Genomic DNA, 15,633 nt, shown 5'->3' with positions numbered 1-15,633 from the left:
CTCTCTTGCCGTGACGTGGATGACATCTATCATTGGACGGTCTGTCAGATGATGAGCCATCGCGAGGCATCGCGCATCGGCTGCGTGCTGACTCCGGTCAGGGTGGTCCTCCCAACACATCACTTACATTATTGTGTTGTCATTTTTGTTTCTAGTGCTTGCCGTTTTTGGCGCTCGTGTCGCTTTGTGGGCTAGTGTGTTTTAACGATGAACACTGCCATCGTGTGGTCAAATCGACCTAATATGTGGGACAGTCTCCGTTGGTGGCGTTGAGGACACTTAAATTCTTTATACACGATTTCGACGTATTTTTGTTTGAGCTTAAACGTCTGTTCTCTGTGGTTCTACTACTAGGATGTTGTAGTTTTTATTTGGTGCTAAGAGAACCCAAATCGGTTGACAGACGGCTGAGATATTTAATATGATACACTTTGTCAAAAATCTCAAAGAGTTTAGTTGTATAATTCCTAAGTACTCTTCGAAAGATATTTCCCTAACCAAATGTCCAATCGAAATAAAAATCTCAAAAAAGTTTAGTTGTATAACTCCTAAGAACTCTTCGAGAGGTATCTCGATAACCAAATGTCCAATCGTATCAAAATTGAATAGGGTTCTACTAGGATGTTGTAGCTTTTACTTGGAGCTAAGAGAATTCAAATCGGATATCAGACGACTGAGAAACGTGCGTGACTTTTTCTTTGTAACATACGCACACACACGCGCGCACGCACACGCGCGCACGCACACATACAGACATTTGCTCAGTTCGTCTAGCTGAGTTGATAGGTCGTATGTGAAACTCGGCCCTGCGTGCCTCGGATCGACAGTCGGTTTTTCTTATGGGTGTAAGATGGGTAAAAAAATAAATACCTTTTAAATCATCCAAATTCTTATTTTTAACGTGACGTACTAAATGGATGCCCCCTTATTCAAAAAGATATTCTACCATAGTTAGACAGGTCGTTAGAATCAATTTGGTTCTAGAAAGAACGAGCAGCAACGGAAAGAAGGGGTCATATTACCATTCTTCATTCAGCAGGGTTTCAACAGGTCTGAGGAGCAATAAAACTTGAAAGAACCGCCCATAAAATAAAGAAGGGTGTGATTCGGGAAAAGTACCATTCGGGGAAACGGCATATGGGGAATCGGCGTGTGGGGAACGGCATTCGGGGAACCGACATTCGGGAAATAGTAGCACAATCCCTACGGCTGTGTTCTTAAAAATAACAGTGAAAGCCAGTTTTCATACAAAATAATTAACTTTGACATTACGTTACATGGCGTTTGAAGGCATCGGAGGGATTTCGGAGACTTTTCAGGAATTTTCGGCGGGTTTCCGAGATGTTACAGAGGCGTTTTCGGAGGGTTCAAGGGGATATTTGAGGTACATCGAGAAGCTTCAGAGTTTTCGGGGGTTTCGGAGGGTCTCAGGTACGTTACAAGGGGTCCAACGGGATTTCAGTAAGTTTCGGACAATTTTCAGCGGGATTAACCCTTTGGAGCCGGTGTTTTTTGTCGCAGCCTTGCTCTGCCCCCACTCGCATAACAGTCCTATATGAATAGGAAATCTAGCAAAGATGGGACTGTTATGCGAGTGGGGGCCGAGCTGATGTCGAACACGTTTGTTATGCCTGATTCCATCGCCGGGGTCATATTGACCCCTCCGGCTCAGAATCACGAATCACGAAAGGCCGAATCACAAAAGGCCGAATCACAAAAGGCCGAAAGCACGAAAGGCCGAAGCACGAAATGCCGAAGGGAACGGAAGGCCGAAGATAACGAAAGGTCGGATTACAAAAGTAGTCATTCTATTACTTAACCCTTTCCTTTCCATTACTTTTACCAATTGTATCTATAACAAGAAAAAAACATTTAAACAAAATAATATTGTTCAAAATAAATTCTTTTTACTCAAATCTGTTTGGAAGTTGTCTACACTGTTGTCTACAAATGTGACATGTATAGTGATATTTGATTATACAGAACATGGCATAATATGCTTATAACGGCAGCACATAATGATATAAAGGGCAAATAACTAGCCGAACAACTACGTTTGATATATATCGGAGAAACGCTTGCTGTCCGCGTTCGCTGACGCTTGTCGGACTCAAAAAAAGATAACAACTTATGTTCGCATTATACCTAGCATACTATTGAAACTACTGTTTTCCTTGAGTTCGAATCGATGCAAATTCGGTGCATCGGCTATCGGATACTTCGGCGGCCTTCTGCTGCCTCAGTTCCTCAATCCTCCATGCGGCTAAGGTGCGATTTCTTCACCCGGGCTTAAGCGTTAAACCAGGTTTAACTATATGGGTAAGCCTGGCTTACCGGTTAAGCCGAGGTGAAGAAATCGGCCATAAGCCGCATATTTATGTGCCTTTTACGTTGCTGTGGGACTACTAAAGAATATCCAATTTGAGGTTATAAAAAACTTAAACAACCCTTATATACATTCTTTTAATAGCATTTAACTAAACTGAAACCGAGTTAACATGCGCCTTTCATCATTCGGCCTTTTGTTACATTCGGCTTTTCGTTATCTTCGGCCTTTCGTGATTCGGCCTTTCGTGGTTCGGCCTTTCGTGATTCGGCCTTTTGTGTTAATCCCTTTCAGGTGCGTCATCCTCTGGAACCCACAGCAATCCTTCGAAACTCCTGAAAACGCCTATTTGAAGCCTCTGTAACGTCTCTGAAACCCGCTTAAAAACCTCTGAAACTTCTTGCAATGCCTCCAAAATTTCCCTAAAGCCCCCTCGAACCGCATGTAACTTTAAAACCCTCCGAAACCCCCGAAAACCCCTATATAACGCCCCTGTAAGGGTTTTTTTTTAAATATAATTTACGAAGTTATTGACCTCCTACCAGACCTGCAGATTTGAATGTTTACTCAAATGGTTTCCTTTTTTTTTGTTATAGATCTATTGGAAGCATCCGTAGTAGATCAGCAGCACCCGGAACCGGACCAGCAATGCACGGATGAGATTGATGCGGGAGCAGTAATAGTAAAGGAGAACACCATAGAAATTGTGGAGGAAATCGAGGATGATGTTTTCAGCGAAGAACCCCTGAGGAAGCAGCTGAGTTTCGGACGAAGTGTGGTCAAATGGGACCGAGATTGCGGTGCTAGTGATGCAAGTTGCTACTTCAGTGCAAGTGCATCACATTCCGATACCAATTATTGCAGTACTGACGAGCATGAGCATATCTTCCACGGTGCTGTAATGGCCCAGCACGGACTGCACTCTAGCGATAGTGGGGCCGATATTTCGGAGAAGAATTTTGGAAGGAAGGATGAGCGAAATGAGGGTTTCTTTGAGGGAGTGAAAGACGCTCTGGTGGATGAGGCGAAAGTTACTTCGATGGTGCATGCCGAACGAAACAATAGTCTGCCGGAGGTTTTCGGTAGAGAAGACTTGCAGGAAGCATGGGAGTCCTACTGGAACCAACACGGGGAATCGATTATCTGGGCTTCATGGATTGAGAAGTATAGCGATTATATTAATCCGGAATATCTGGACCAGGTTCCGCAACAAGCACAACATGAAACGAACTGTACTTCACCACATTCCAAGAGTGAGGCCACTCCGGACACGACCTATGATGCTTCCAAGCACTTCTCCTTCGATACAATGGAGGCCGATCCGGACCCGAAAGCACCTACGGAAATAATCGTTACGACCAGTTCGCCTCATCCTTGCAGCCGGAGTGATGATTTCAACGACATCTGGATCACGCATCGTTCTGGATCTGGAGAAAATGAAGCCCTGTTGAGTCCTCGCTGCGACTCGGTAACTTCCAGCATTCCACTGACCATCGGCACTACGGATTCAATGACCAACGTAACGCGTATGACAATCTCCAGCTACGACTTTTGTAGCTCGAAGGTCAGCTCCGAATCTTCCAATCTGAGCGAGTCCAGCCTTAGCGAGCCAATGTCATCCGAATCGGAAAGTTCCAACAGCTCCGACTTGCTGGAGACGGCTTGCTTGCGAGCTGGCGGCGTTCAACTCAGCTCCTCGCTGGATGGTGCCGAACCATCGTCGTCGACCCTACAGGAAGACGAAGCTGCCATGGATGGGGAACAGTACTGGCAGATCCTGTGGCAGAAGCATTTCCAGGAGATGTATGCAACCCATTACAATACTTTTATGGCTGAGAAAAGCGGCGAACATGTTGGGAGAGAGTCTAGAAACAAGATGCACAAACGCAAGCGCAACAGCAGCAGCGGTTCCGGGATGATGCTCAAGTAAGTTGGGTACGGGAATGGTTTTCTGATTGAGAACTTTCAGAGTTTTTTTTTATTAAAAGTGAGAAGCCTTTGAAGCATCCTGTCCTGGGCGAAACCACGCTTCTAGAAAGATGTCTTTCAAGCTTCCAGAGAGAATTCTTGCAATTTTTCAAAGAGAAGTCTTACAAGCAATCAGAAAAGAATGAAAAAACCTTTAGAATTCCAAAAAAAAAAAGAAACTTGTCAAGCATTTTGGAAAAAAGGTTTCAAGAAGAAGCCTTCCCAACTGCTAAGAGAGAAGCTCTTCAAATTTATAGGGAGAAGCAGATCAAGCTTCCAGGGCCCATATAGCCGAGGCGGTAAACGCACGGGTATTCAGCATGACCATGCTGAGGGTGACGGGTTCGATTCCCGGTTGGTCCAGGATCTTTTCGTAAAGGTAATTTCCTTGACTTCCTTGCGCATAGAGTATCTTCGTGCCTGCCACACGATATACGCATGCAAAATGGTCATTGGCAGAGGAAGCTCTCAGTTAATAACTGTGGAAGTGCTCATAGTGTCACTAAGCTGAGAAGCAGGCTTTGTCCCAATGAGGACGTTACGCCAAGAAGAGAGAGAGAGAGAGAGAGAGAGAGAGAGAGAGAGAGAGAGAGAGAGAGAGAGAGAGAGAGAGAGAGAGAGAGAGAGAGAGAGCAGATCAAGCTTCCAGAGAAAGAACCTTCCAAACAATCAAAGAGACAATTTTCAGTTTTCCAGGGAAAGAAAAAGTCTTTCAAGCTTCCAGGGAGAGGGCGGTCAAGCTTCCGAAGCCTTTTAAGCTTCCTTGAAGAAACCTTCCAAAATATAAGAAGAAAAGTTGTCAAGCTTCCATGGCAATGCTTTCCAATATGACAGGAAGAAGCCTTTCAAGTTTTCAAAGAGAAGCCTTTCATGTTTCCATTTCAAGCTTTTTAGGAAACCCCTTTCAATTTTTTTGCAAAAAGCCTTCCAAGCTTCCGGGGAGAAGCCTTTCAAGCAACCAAAGAGAAACATTTGCATTTGCCAGTGAAAAAAAAAACTTTCACGGAGAAGCCTTCCAAACTTCCAGGGACAAACCATCAAGTTTTTATGGAGCAGCCTTCCAAGATTTCAGAGAAAAAGCTATCAAGGCGAAGAAGCCTTCCAAGCTGTCAGAGAAAAATCTTCCAAGTTTTTAAGAACAAACCTTCCTAAATATCAAAGGAAAAGCTGTTGCTTCCAGGGAGAAGCTTTTCAAGCATTCAAAGAGCCTTTTATGCTTCTAGCTAGAAGTGTTTCAAGTTCCCAGGAAGATGTCTTCCAAGCTTCCGGGGAGAGAAAGAAGATTAAAAAGGTTGTAGAAAAAATACTTTTAAGGACATTATATGACGAAGCCATACCTCAAATTTTCAAGAGCACGAGCTGAATGAACCAAACGACGGATTGCGCTGAAAAGTTGATCGATTGGTCACACCCCGGTGGTGACCAATCGATCAACTTTTCAGCGCAATCCGTCGTTTGGTTCATTCAGCTCGTGCTCTTGAAAATTTGAGATGTGGCTTCGTCATATATTCACCTTAAGCATTTATGAAGAAGCCTTTCAAGTTTCCTGGCAAAAGCTTTCCAAACTTACAGAAAGAAGCCTATAAAGTCTTTAATCAAGTTTGCTGGGTATACTTAGAAAAAAGTCTGTTAACAAGTTTTCTGACAATAGGGGATTTTTTTTTATTACCGAACAGGTTTGGGCCGAAGGGTCTCCGATTTCAATGAAAATTTCACCAGAGCTAGAGGTCGTGGATATATGACCAAATTTGGAATTCAAAAAAATCATAGTGGACTATTTTCCCGAAAAATGCTAGATGAAATTTCACAATTTTCCCAAATTTTTCAAAATACTCCAAACTTCAAAAAATCATATCTCAAAAACTATACATCATAGAACAAACTTTTTTTAGTGAAATCGACGCCAAATTACCTCAGCAATCCGATAAAAATACATTGAGAAAAATGTTTCTCAGAAAATTTTTCACCACAGAGAAAAAACGTCTAAAAATTCTGATAAAAGTACCGTCTGTATCATAGATTATTTTGAACAAAATTTTTCCTAGCGCAAAAATTAATGTTCTTCATTTCGTTCTTTGACGCCAAAATGGAATCTCTTACGGTTTTAGAGATATAGCCAAAAAACCAACGACCAGTCGCTATATTTCCATAGGAAGCCACCAACAAAAGCGGCAGTTCACTTGTTGCAACATATTTGCTTTGCGGCGAGCAAATGACATACGCTAATTGCAACGTAATTTTGACACTAACGTGAATCGGAGTGCACTGACAGCACATATATGGCACTTTAGTGCCTTTTAAATGCAACAACTTATCAAATGTTGAAATTAATGGATTTGTAACTAGAAAGCGTTGCAAATAACAAGTTTACAACGAGCAAACGCATATTTCAACGTTTTTTTTTTTCAATCAAAGCAATCATATGCCGTTAGAGATGAGTGGATATCAGGTAACTATAAGGTCTCGTTACACATGTAAAGCTTTATTTTGTTTTTATAGAGTTTTTGTTGATTAAATGATCATTGGTATGTGGATTCTTCTATACACCATAAAGAGACATTTTCCACTCAATATTTAATAAATAGCATGGTCTGTGCATAATGTGTTTGTATAATGTGCTTTAGAAAAAACACTAATTTAAAACTTAACGGAACTTTAAAAGATATATACCATGGATGAGAGGAACAAACATGTACTCTCTGGAGCGGATCGGTGTGATGGTTACAGCTCGTGACTGCCACGCCGAGGACCTGGGATCGAATCCCACTCCCGACATACGAAGGGAAGTAAAGTGTGGGTCCCGAGATGAACTAGCCTATGGCTAAAAATCTCGTTAATACAGTAATAAAATAAACATGTACTAATTAGTACGGGCAAAAAATTAAAGTTTACCATGCATACAACTTCTTAACGCGCTAATAAAACATTGTTACTTCAAACCAAGCTTTCCTGTTCTAAGAAGCGACACAATTCCAACAGTGACGATAATAATATTCAGCAATGGTTAGCAAAGATTAATACCGAGCTCTGTATAGAGCTACTGAGTTGACAACAGTTGAGACAGCACGGTACGCTGGAGGATCGATCATTACCGTTAAAGTAAGTTTTGACATTGATTAATAGAAAAAACACTGAAATGTAAGATCAATCAATTCATCACTTTTTTCTAACTAACAATTTGTTGTCAAAAAGACTTCATCAGTTTTGAGAGCGAGCATGACAAACCCATACTACTACCCATAATATATTCGAATCAACCAATAAATCGGTGCACGGTTCGAATGATTAAAATATTGTCTAAAATTGTTTAATGCTCTGAGATGTCAAGTAAATGTTTAATTTCAAGAAATCCTCTAACGTCCTCATTTTCATTCACAGCCTGTGCATTTACGAAGCTTCATGGGTCAATATTGGATCCTTAACTATCTATATCTTTTGAAAATTTCTAGAATGCTTTCATTATTTCTGAACGAAGCAAAAGAATTATAATCAAAAAATACTACACAACTATGCATTTTTGTTCCTTACACAGTTAAAAATGTTATATCATTTAACCTGTAACAAAAGGACCTCATCGTATCGCACACATTTTTCCATCAGTTTATAAATTTACAGCTTGCTCTCAGTATGAAGCTTGCATTCAACATTCCATACAAGAAATTGTTTGATGTGAAATTGAGTTAAATGAGATAGAAATTCGTATGCATTTTTTTTTTGTTAAGTATAATTTCAAATATTTGCTGAGTAGTAACCATTCTCCGTTTAATAGTTTTCTTTGTTTTCATTGTTTTCTTAAATTGAAATGGAAAACATATAAGGCATGAGTGCTATAAGTAATTTCACGCTTACCGGTGGCATTAGCTCGTTGTTAACTTGTTATTTGAAACACATTTTAGTTAGAAACCCGATCATTGCAAAACATGACTATTTAATGCATTCAAAAGGCACTCAAGTGCTATATATGTGCTGTCAGTGCACTCCGATGCACGTTAGTGTCAAAGTTACGTTACAATTAGCGTATGTCATTTGCTCGTTGCAAAGCAAACATGTTGCAACAGGTGAACGGCCGCTGTTGTAGATGGCTTCCTATGAAAATATAGCGACTGGCCATTGGTTTTTTGGCTATATCTCTAAAACCGTAAGAGATTCCATTTTGGCGTCAAAGAACGAAATGAAGAACATTAATTTTTGCGCTAACAAAAATTTTGTTTAAAATAATTTATGATACAGACGGTAGTTTTATCAGCATTTCTAGACGTTTTTTCTCTATAGTGAAAAATTTTCTGAGAAACATTTATTTTTTCAATGTATTTTTATCGGATTGCTGAGGTAATTTGGCGTCGATTTCACTAAAAAAAGTTTGTTCTACGATGCATAGTTTTTGAGATATGATTTTTTGAAGTTTGGGATGTTTCACAAAATTTTGAAAAATCGTGAAATTTCATCTAATGATTCCCGGAAAAATAGTCGACTATATTTTTTTTGAATTCCATATATGGTCATATATCCACGACCTCTAGCTCTGGTGAAATTTTCATTGAAATCGGAGACCCTTCGGCCCAAAGTGTTAGATAATAAAAAAAAATCCCCAATAGTCTTTCATGTTCAACCCTCCTTTGGGATCATATTTTGACCCAAACCGTTCACTACACTAATCGAATCGAAATCGAATCAATTGAATTGAAATCGAATCAAAATCGAATTGAAATCGAATCAAAATCGAATCGAAGTCGAATCGAAAACGAATCGAATCGCATCGAAATAGAATCGAAATCGAAATCGAAATCGAATCGAAATTGAATCGAAGTCGAATCGAAATCGAATCGAAATTGAATCGAAATAGAATCGAAGTCGAATCGAATTGAAATCGAATCGATTCGAATCGAAATCGAATTGAAAACGAATCGAAATCGAATCGAAATCGAAACAAAATCGAATCGAAGTCGAAATCGAATCGAAGTCGAATCGAAATTGAATCGAAATCGAAACAAAATCGAATCGAAATCAAATCGAAATGGAATCGAAGTTGAGTCGAAATCGAATCGAAGTCAAATTGAAATCGAATCGAAATCGAATTGAAATGGAATCGAAATGCAATCAAAGTCGAATCGAAATGGAATCAAAGTCGAATCGAAATGGAATCAAAGTCGAATCGAAATCGCATCGAAATAGAATCGAAATCGAAACAAAATCGAATCGAAATTGAATCGAAGTCGAATCGAAGTCGAATCGAAATCGAATCGAAATTGAATCGAAATAGAATCGAAGTCGAATCGAATTGAAATCGAATCGAAATCGAATTGAAAACGAATCGAAATCGCATCGAAATAGAATCGAAATCGAAACAAAATCGAATCGAAATTGAATCGAAGTCGAATCGAAATCGAATCGAAATTGAATCGAAATAGAATCGAAGTCGAATCGAATTGAAATCGAATCGAAATCGAATTGAAAACGAATCGAAAACGAATCGAAATCGCATCGAAATAGAATCGAAATCGAAACAAAATCGAATCAAAGTCGAATCGAAATCGAATTCGAAATCGAAATCGAATCAAAATCGAAATCGAATCGAAATCGAATCGAAATTGAATCGAAATAGAATCGAATTCGAATCGAAATTGAATCGAAATCGAATCGAAATCGAAACAAAATCGAATCGAAGTCGAATCGAAATCAAATCGAAGTCGAATCGAAATCAAATCGAAATGGAATCAAAGTCGAATCGAAATTGAATCGAATCGAAGTCAAATTGAAATCGAATCGAAATTGAATTGAAATGGAATCGAAATGGAATCGAAGTCGAATCCAAATCGAATCGAATCGAAATCGAATCGGAGTCGAAATGAAGTCGAATCTAAATCGAATCGAAATAGAATTGAAATCGAATCAACATCGAATCGGAATCGAATCGAAATCGAATCGAAGTTGAATCGAAATCGAATCGAAATTGAATCGAAGTCGAATCGAAATCAAATCGAAGTCGATTCGAAATCGAATCGAAATGGAATCAAAGTCGAATCAAAATTGAATCGAAATCGAATCGAAGTCAAATCGAAATCGAATTGAAAAGGAATCGAAATGGAATCGAAGTCGAATCGAATAGAATCGAAATAGAATTGAAATCGAATTAACATCGAATCGGAATCGAATCGAAGTTGAATCGAAATCGAATTGAAAACGAATCGAAAACAAATCGAAATCGCATCGAAATAGAATCTAAATCGAAACAAAATCGAATCGAAATTGAATCGAATCGAATCGAATCGAAGTCGAAATCGGATTGAAATCGAATCAAAATAGAATCAGAATCGAAAACGAATCGTATCGAAATCGAATCGAAATCGAATTGAAATTGAAATCGAATCGAAATTACATCGTACCGTCAAGGCACCATTCACCGTGGATCTAAGAGGATTTGGGGCAAATAAGGGCTGTCATTTGACACCAGTCTCATAAACATTGTTGGTGCCGCTTTTAATTGCCTTCATTATAGGTTAAAATTAAATTGTTCGCAAAATTTGGTGATATAGTACAATTAGTAAAGGGTAGTAGGGTCGCCTAATTCCGTGGTAGGTCACCATTCACCGTGGTAGTAGGCACCCATTCACCGTGTATGAGAAATTTTATTCTACTATGTTTAAAAATGATCAAAACAACCCAGCCAAGGGAATTTTCTTCGTTTAAATTCATTTCAAGTAATAACTTGCAAGATTTTATTAGAAAAACGAATGTTCAAATTTTCGATTTTTTCTGGATGTATGGGACAGTATGGGGCACGGTGAATGGAGACCATTGATTTTTAGGGTACCCATTTACCGTGTCTTTTTGTTTCAATTAAAAAGTACGAGTAATCGTACTTTCTTGTTAAACTTACTTCGGTAATGCAAAATACATACCTGATATGTGAATTTAATTGCTTCTTGGTGGAATAAAAACGTTACTACATTTAGTTTATCGCTTAAATGACCTTAGCGCAGTTTTCGTTTTTCACTATGAATGCAGTGAACGAGTAGAAACCCGCTGCATGTAAACACACTTTAGTGTCAAAATGATACTTTTAAATGTTTCTAATGAGCGTTTTGACATGGTAACAATACATTAGTGTTGTATTGGTGAAATTGAAGGGAAATTGTCATATCATTCAATCATAATATGGAAATAATGAAAAAATATTCGAAGGCACACGGTGAATGGAGCCCCCACGGTGAATGGCGCCTTGACGGTAATCGAATCAATCGAATTGAAATCAAATCAAAATCGAATCGAAATCAAATCAATCGAATCGAAATCAAATCAATCGAATCGAAATCGATTTGACTTCGAATCAAAATTGAAAACGAATCGAAATCGAATCATAATTGAATCGAAATCGAATCGAAATCCTATCAAACTTACAGAGTAGGCTCAGTGTACAGTTATGGCTATAGTACCTCAAATTCGCCATAGTTGATTTTAAACTTTTAACGATGCAAATCATCAAGAAAAAATATGTGAACAATAGATCACGTTCATAAAAGATGATTGCACTCATTCAAATTTCACATTTTGCTCAAATTATGATAGAAATAAATAATTTTCCTTAAAATTTCGGCTTCCTTGCACCCTATTTCGCCATAGTGTACCAGTTATGGCAAATCCCATAAGGAATGCATGTAAATAGTGCGAAGTGGAACCGAAATTTAAAAGTATGTCCATAACCGGTACAGGGTTCCTATCATTGGCACACGCCGTAACAAATAGTAAAGGTGGGTTTGGCTCAGATTTTATATTTTTTCCTGTAAAGTATGAAAACAAATCTATCATTTGACATATCGACGACATTCGTCGGTCTTCTTCTTATTTTTGTAGAAATAGTTTTCGTTAGGTAGTGCGATAACTGGTACAGGCCCTAAATCCTTTTCAATCTTTTGGAGAAAATATCAAATGCAAAGCTGTCTCTTCTAGGGAGTTGCTTCACAAGTTCCCAGGGAGAAGCCTTCCAAGCTTTTAGCGAGTAAACTTCCAATCTTCCAAGAAGAATACTTCCAAGCTTCCAAAGAGGAGCTTTTCAAGTTTCCTGGAAATTGCTAGAGAGAAGCTTTTTAAGTTTTCTGGAAAAACCCTTCAATCTTCCAGGGAAAACGTTTTCAAGCTTCCAAGAAGAAGCTTTTCAAGCAGTCAGAGACAAGCTTTCCAAGCTTCTAGGGAGAAGCCCAATAAGTTTCCTGAGAAAGTCTTCTAAATCAGAGGAAAAGTTGTCAAGCTTCCATGGAAATGCTTCCCAACCTTCGTACGAGAAGCTTTCCAAGTTTCCAGCAAGAAATTTTCCAAGCTTCCAGAGATGAGCTCTGACGCATTCAAGTTTCCTGGCTTCCAAGCTTTCAGTGAAAACCCTTCCAAGCTTCAAGAAAGGAGTCTTCCAATTTTCTGGGGACTCAAGCTACCAAAGGGCAAATTTTCTATCTTCCAAAGAAAAAGCTTCCAAGCTTTCAGAGAAAAGCCTTCCAAGCTTCGTGGCAGAAGCTTTTCAAGCTTCCAGAGAGAAGCCTTTGAAGCTTTCTGGGAGAAACTTTCCAGGCTTTCATGGAGAAATGCTCCCATTCTTAAGGAAACTTCTAAGTTTCCAGTAAGACGCTTTGAAAGCTTCCAGAGCCTTTTCTAATTGTAATTGGCGTATATTGTGTCTTTTCTCCTTTTAGATCCGCAGTCAACGAACATCTTCCAGAAATGGTCGCTCAACTAAAGCTTGGTTCGCCCAAAAAACAAGACCAAACGCAGCCGCCCACTGAGGGTGAATCCGATCAGCAGAAAGAATCCGAAAACACCAGTAAGGACCCAAAGGAAGCGCCACAGCCAGAGCACAAAGTAGAGGACATTTCCAGCGCCCTGGAAGCATACGGCCTACCGACTTCGTTTGGTAAATCCAACAAGAAGACCACCGGCCGCGGAGACGGCGATGATGACCCACCGGAGGATCGCCCGGTCAATCTGAAACGAAGCCACGAAAGTGACACCGAAGAAACACCAAACGACAGACTGAAGGCCGCTTTCGAGCTGATGGGTTACGCCTTTTCCGATCCGGCCAACAAAAGCGAATCGGCCGACTCGATCATCAACATCACCGGCGAAGTGGTCTACCGTAAGAAGCACATTCGACTGCACAACCGAGTGCTCAAGATGAAGCACCACAAGCCGAAGCACACGTTCTTTGACGACGATGGCAACGAAATCGCCCCGCCGGCAGGATCGGAAAAGGAAGACGCTGCACCGGAAGCGCTGATGCACACTTCCTCCGACGACGATGATCCCAGTGGGGCTGTTCCTTCGAGGAGTGTATCGTCCAGTGTTCGCTCCAGCACCATTTTGGAGTACAGTCAGCTGGTGAACAAGGAAACGGGGTCGCAAGAAGAGGACGAGGGATTGCCGGAAGGACAGGACGAAATCCCACCTTCGGAAGAACCACTAGAAGAGAACGTGGTTGTACCGGTAGGTTCAAATTGCATCTTCTTCTAGTCTAATAAATAAAACGCTTTTTTATTTCATTTCCAGCCTCCCACCAAAAAGGAGAAAAAGAAGAAGCGCAAACCGAAGTTCGTCGCCAGTCTGCCGGCGGAAATCGCCAATGACAAGTCGCTCCTCAAGTATTGGTACAAGCGCTTCTCTCTGTTCTCGCTGTTCGACGCCGGTATCCGATTGGACCGGGAAAGTTGGTTCTCCGTGACGCCGGAAAAGGTAGCCTCGCATACGGCCGAACGCTGCCGCTCGGATCTGATCGTGGACGCGTTCTGCGGTTGCGGTGGCAATTCTATTCAGTTCGCCTTCACCTGCAACAAGGTGATCGCGATCGACATCGATCCGAAGAAGATAGAAATGGCCAAACACAACGCCGCCGTGTACGGGGTGGCTGATCGGATCGAGTTCATCACGGGAAACTTCCTCCATCTGGCGGACAAGCTACGAGCGGATGTGATCTTTCTGTCGCCGCCTTGGGGCGGTCCCAGCTATCTGAAGGACGAGGTGTACGATCTGGAAACGTCGTTGATTCCGGTCCCGGCGACCGAGCTGATGCGCAAAGCCCGCATGGTCAGTCGCAATGTGGCCATGTACTTGCCGCGGAATTCCAACACCCAGCAACTGACCATGCTGGCCGGACCGAACAATGCGGTAGAGATCGAACAGAACTTCCTCGATCGGAAGCTGATCGCACTGACCGCCTACTACGGTGATCTCCTTAATGAGTGAGCTAGTTAGGGTGTGACGTAGCATAGCAAGCAACTAATAGGCATTAGGGCGAACGTAATTACCCTAATGTGGATATGCATCAAACGCAGATTTAAGCTTTTAGAAGGATTTTTTTGTGTTCAATTTTTATACATACAAACAGAAACTTAAGTACATACCTACATTAGAAACAGAAAATCAGAACTAAGTATCAGCTCGATAGCAATAGTCACCGGAAGACAGATTTTATTTTTTTTAATATATCTAGTAACAGTAACACTAACAAGGAATTTTCGCAGATTATCATAGTAGAACTTTATTTGATTATTCAATTAGCCAATTTTTTCAATTAGTTAATGATCTTACGCATTTAACGTACTACCAAACTTTACTCCCGATCACGTCAATGGTTCATACACCACAAACACACACTTCAAGCAAAGCTACTTATAATTATTTTTTTTAAACGACAATCTCGTTTTATTTGTATGTTTCCTTAGATTAAGTTAGACACAGTTTTTAGCAATATCTCAACAACTAGAACATTCTTCTTTTCCGCCTAGCAAAATGAATCGCAGCAAGTTTTTACGAATAATTATAGGATAAGCAACATCAACATCATAACATCAAAAATGGCCACCAGATAGAATTGAAAATTGAAGGCGAACGATATAGATTGCGTCACCCACCTCCACTCGGTAGCAACAAGTCTCGCTCAGATCGTGATGGAAATGAAGAGTAATAAACCGTGTGGATCATGACAACCGCAAATGAAAGTGTCTTATTATTGTTTAATTTTCAGAGAATTCCTTGCTCCAACATTTCACTACTTTCAGTCCTGAGCGGCCATGGTGCTGGCTGACAGGAGCCAGCTGTGTAGGCGATGTTTTTTTTTTCTATTTATTTTATTTTATTGATGCACAAGTGGGTCATGGGGCCAAGTTTCCAATGCAAGTCCAAGAACTCACATCGTCCATAACACAACGTGTAATTTGGGAGTAGGCATTGCAACCTCTTTAGCCATGCGGCTTTTAAGTCTTGCGTGGCCATAAGGATGAGGAAAGGTGAGAGATTGATTTTGCGTATTGAGCTGTGGAACAATGTGTTGTTAATTAAATGTTCAACGTTATTTGCGT

The 15,633-nt window shown here is 40.4% G+C and overlaps 1 protein-coding gene across 2 annotated transcripts in view; it reads left to right on the top strand.

Moving 5' to 3' along the window:
- The window catches only part of LOC109413568 (trimethylguanosine synthase), a 42,410-nt gene extending 27,137 nt beyond the window's left edge, over positions 1–15,273 (top strand). For both annotated transcript variants that reach the window (XM_019687254.3, XM_062842564.1), the window contains exons 3-5: positions 2,923–4,252; positions 12,976–13,762; positions 13,826–15,273. In XM_019687254.3, coding sequence (XP_019542799.3) covers positions 2,923–4,252; positions 12,976–13,762; positions 13,826–14,518 — 2,810 coding nt within the window. In that variant the 3' untranslated portion in view covers positions 14,519–15,273. The remainder of the gene's footprint in view (positions 1–2,922; positions 4,253–12,975; positions 13,763–13,825) is intronic.
- Positions 15,274–15,633: the final 360 nt, after the last annotated feature.

This window comes from Aedes albopictus, chromosome 3 (assembly GCF_035046485.1).
Source record: "Aedes albopictus strain Foshan chromosome 3, AalbF5, whole genome shotgun sequence".
NCBI classification, from domain to species: Eukaryota; Metazoa; Arthropoda; class Insecta; order Diptera; family Culicidae; genus Aedes; species Aedes albopictus.
The sequence above is the reverse complement of the archived record's forward strand: the minus strand, read 5'-3'. Positions and strand labels throughout refer to the sequence as shown.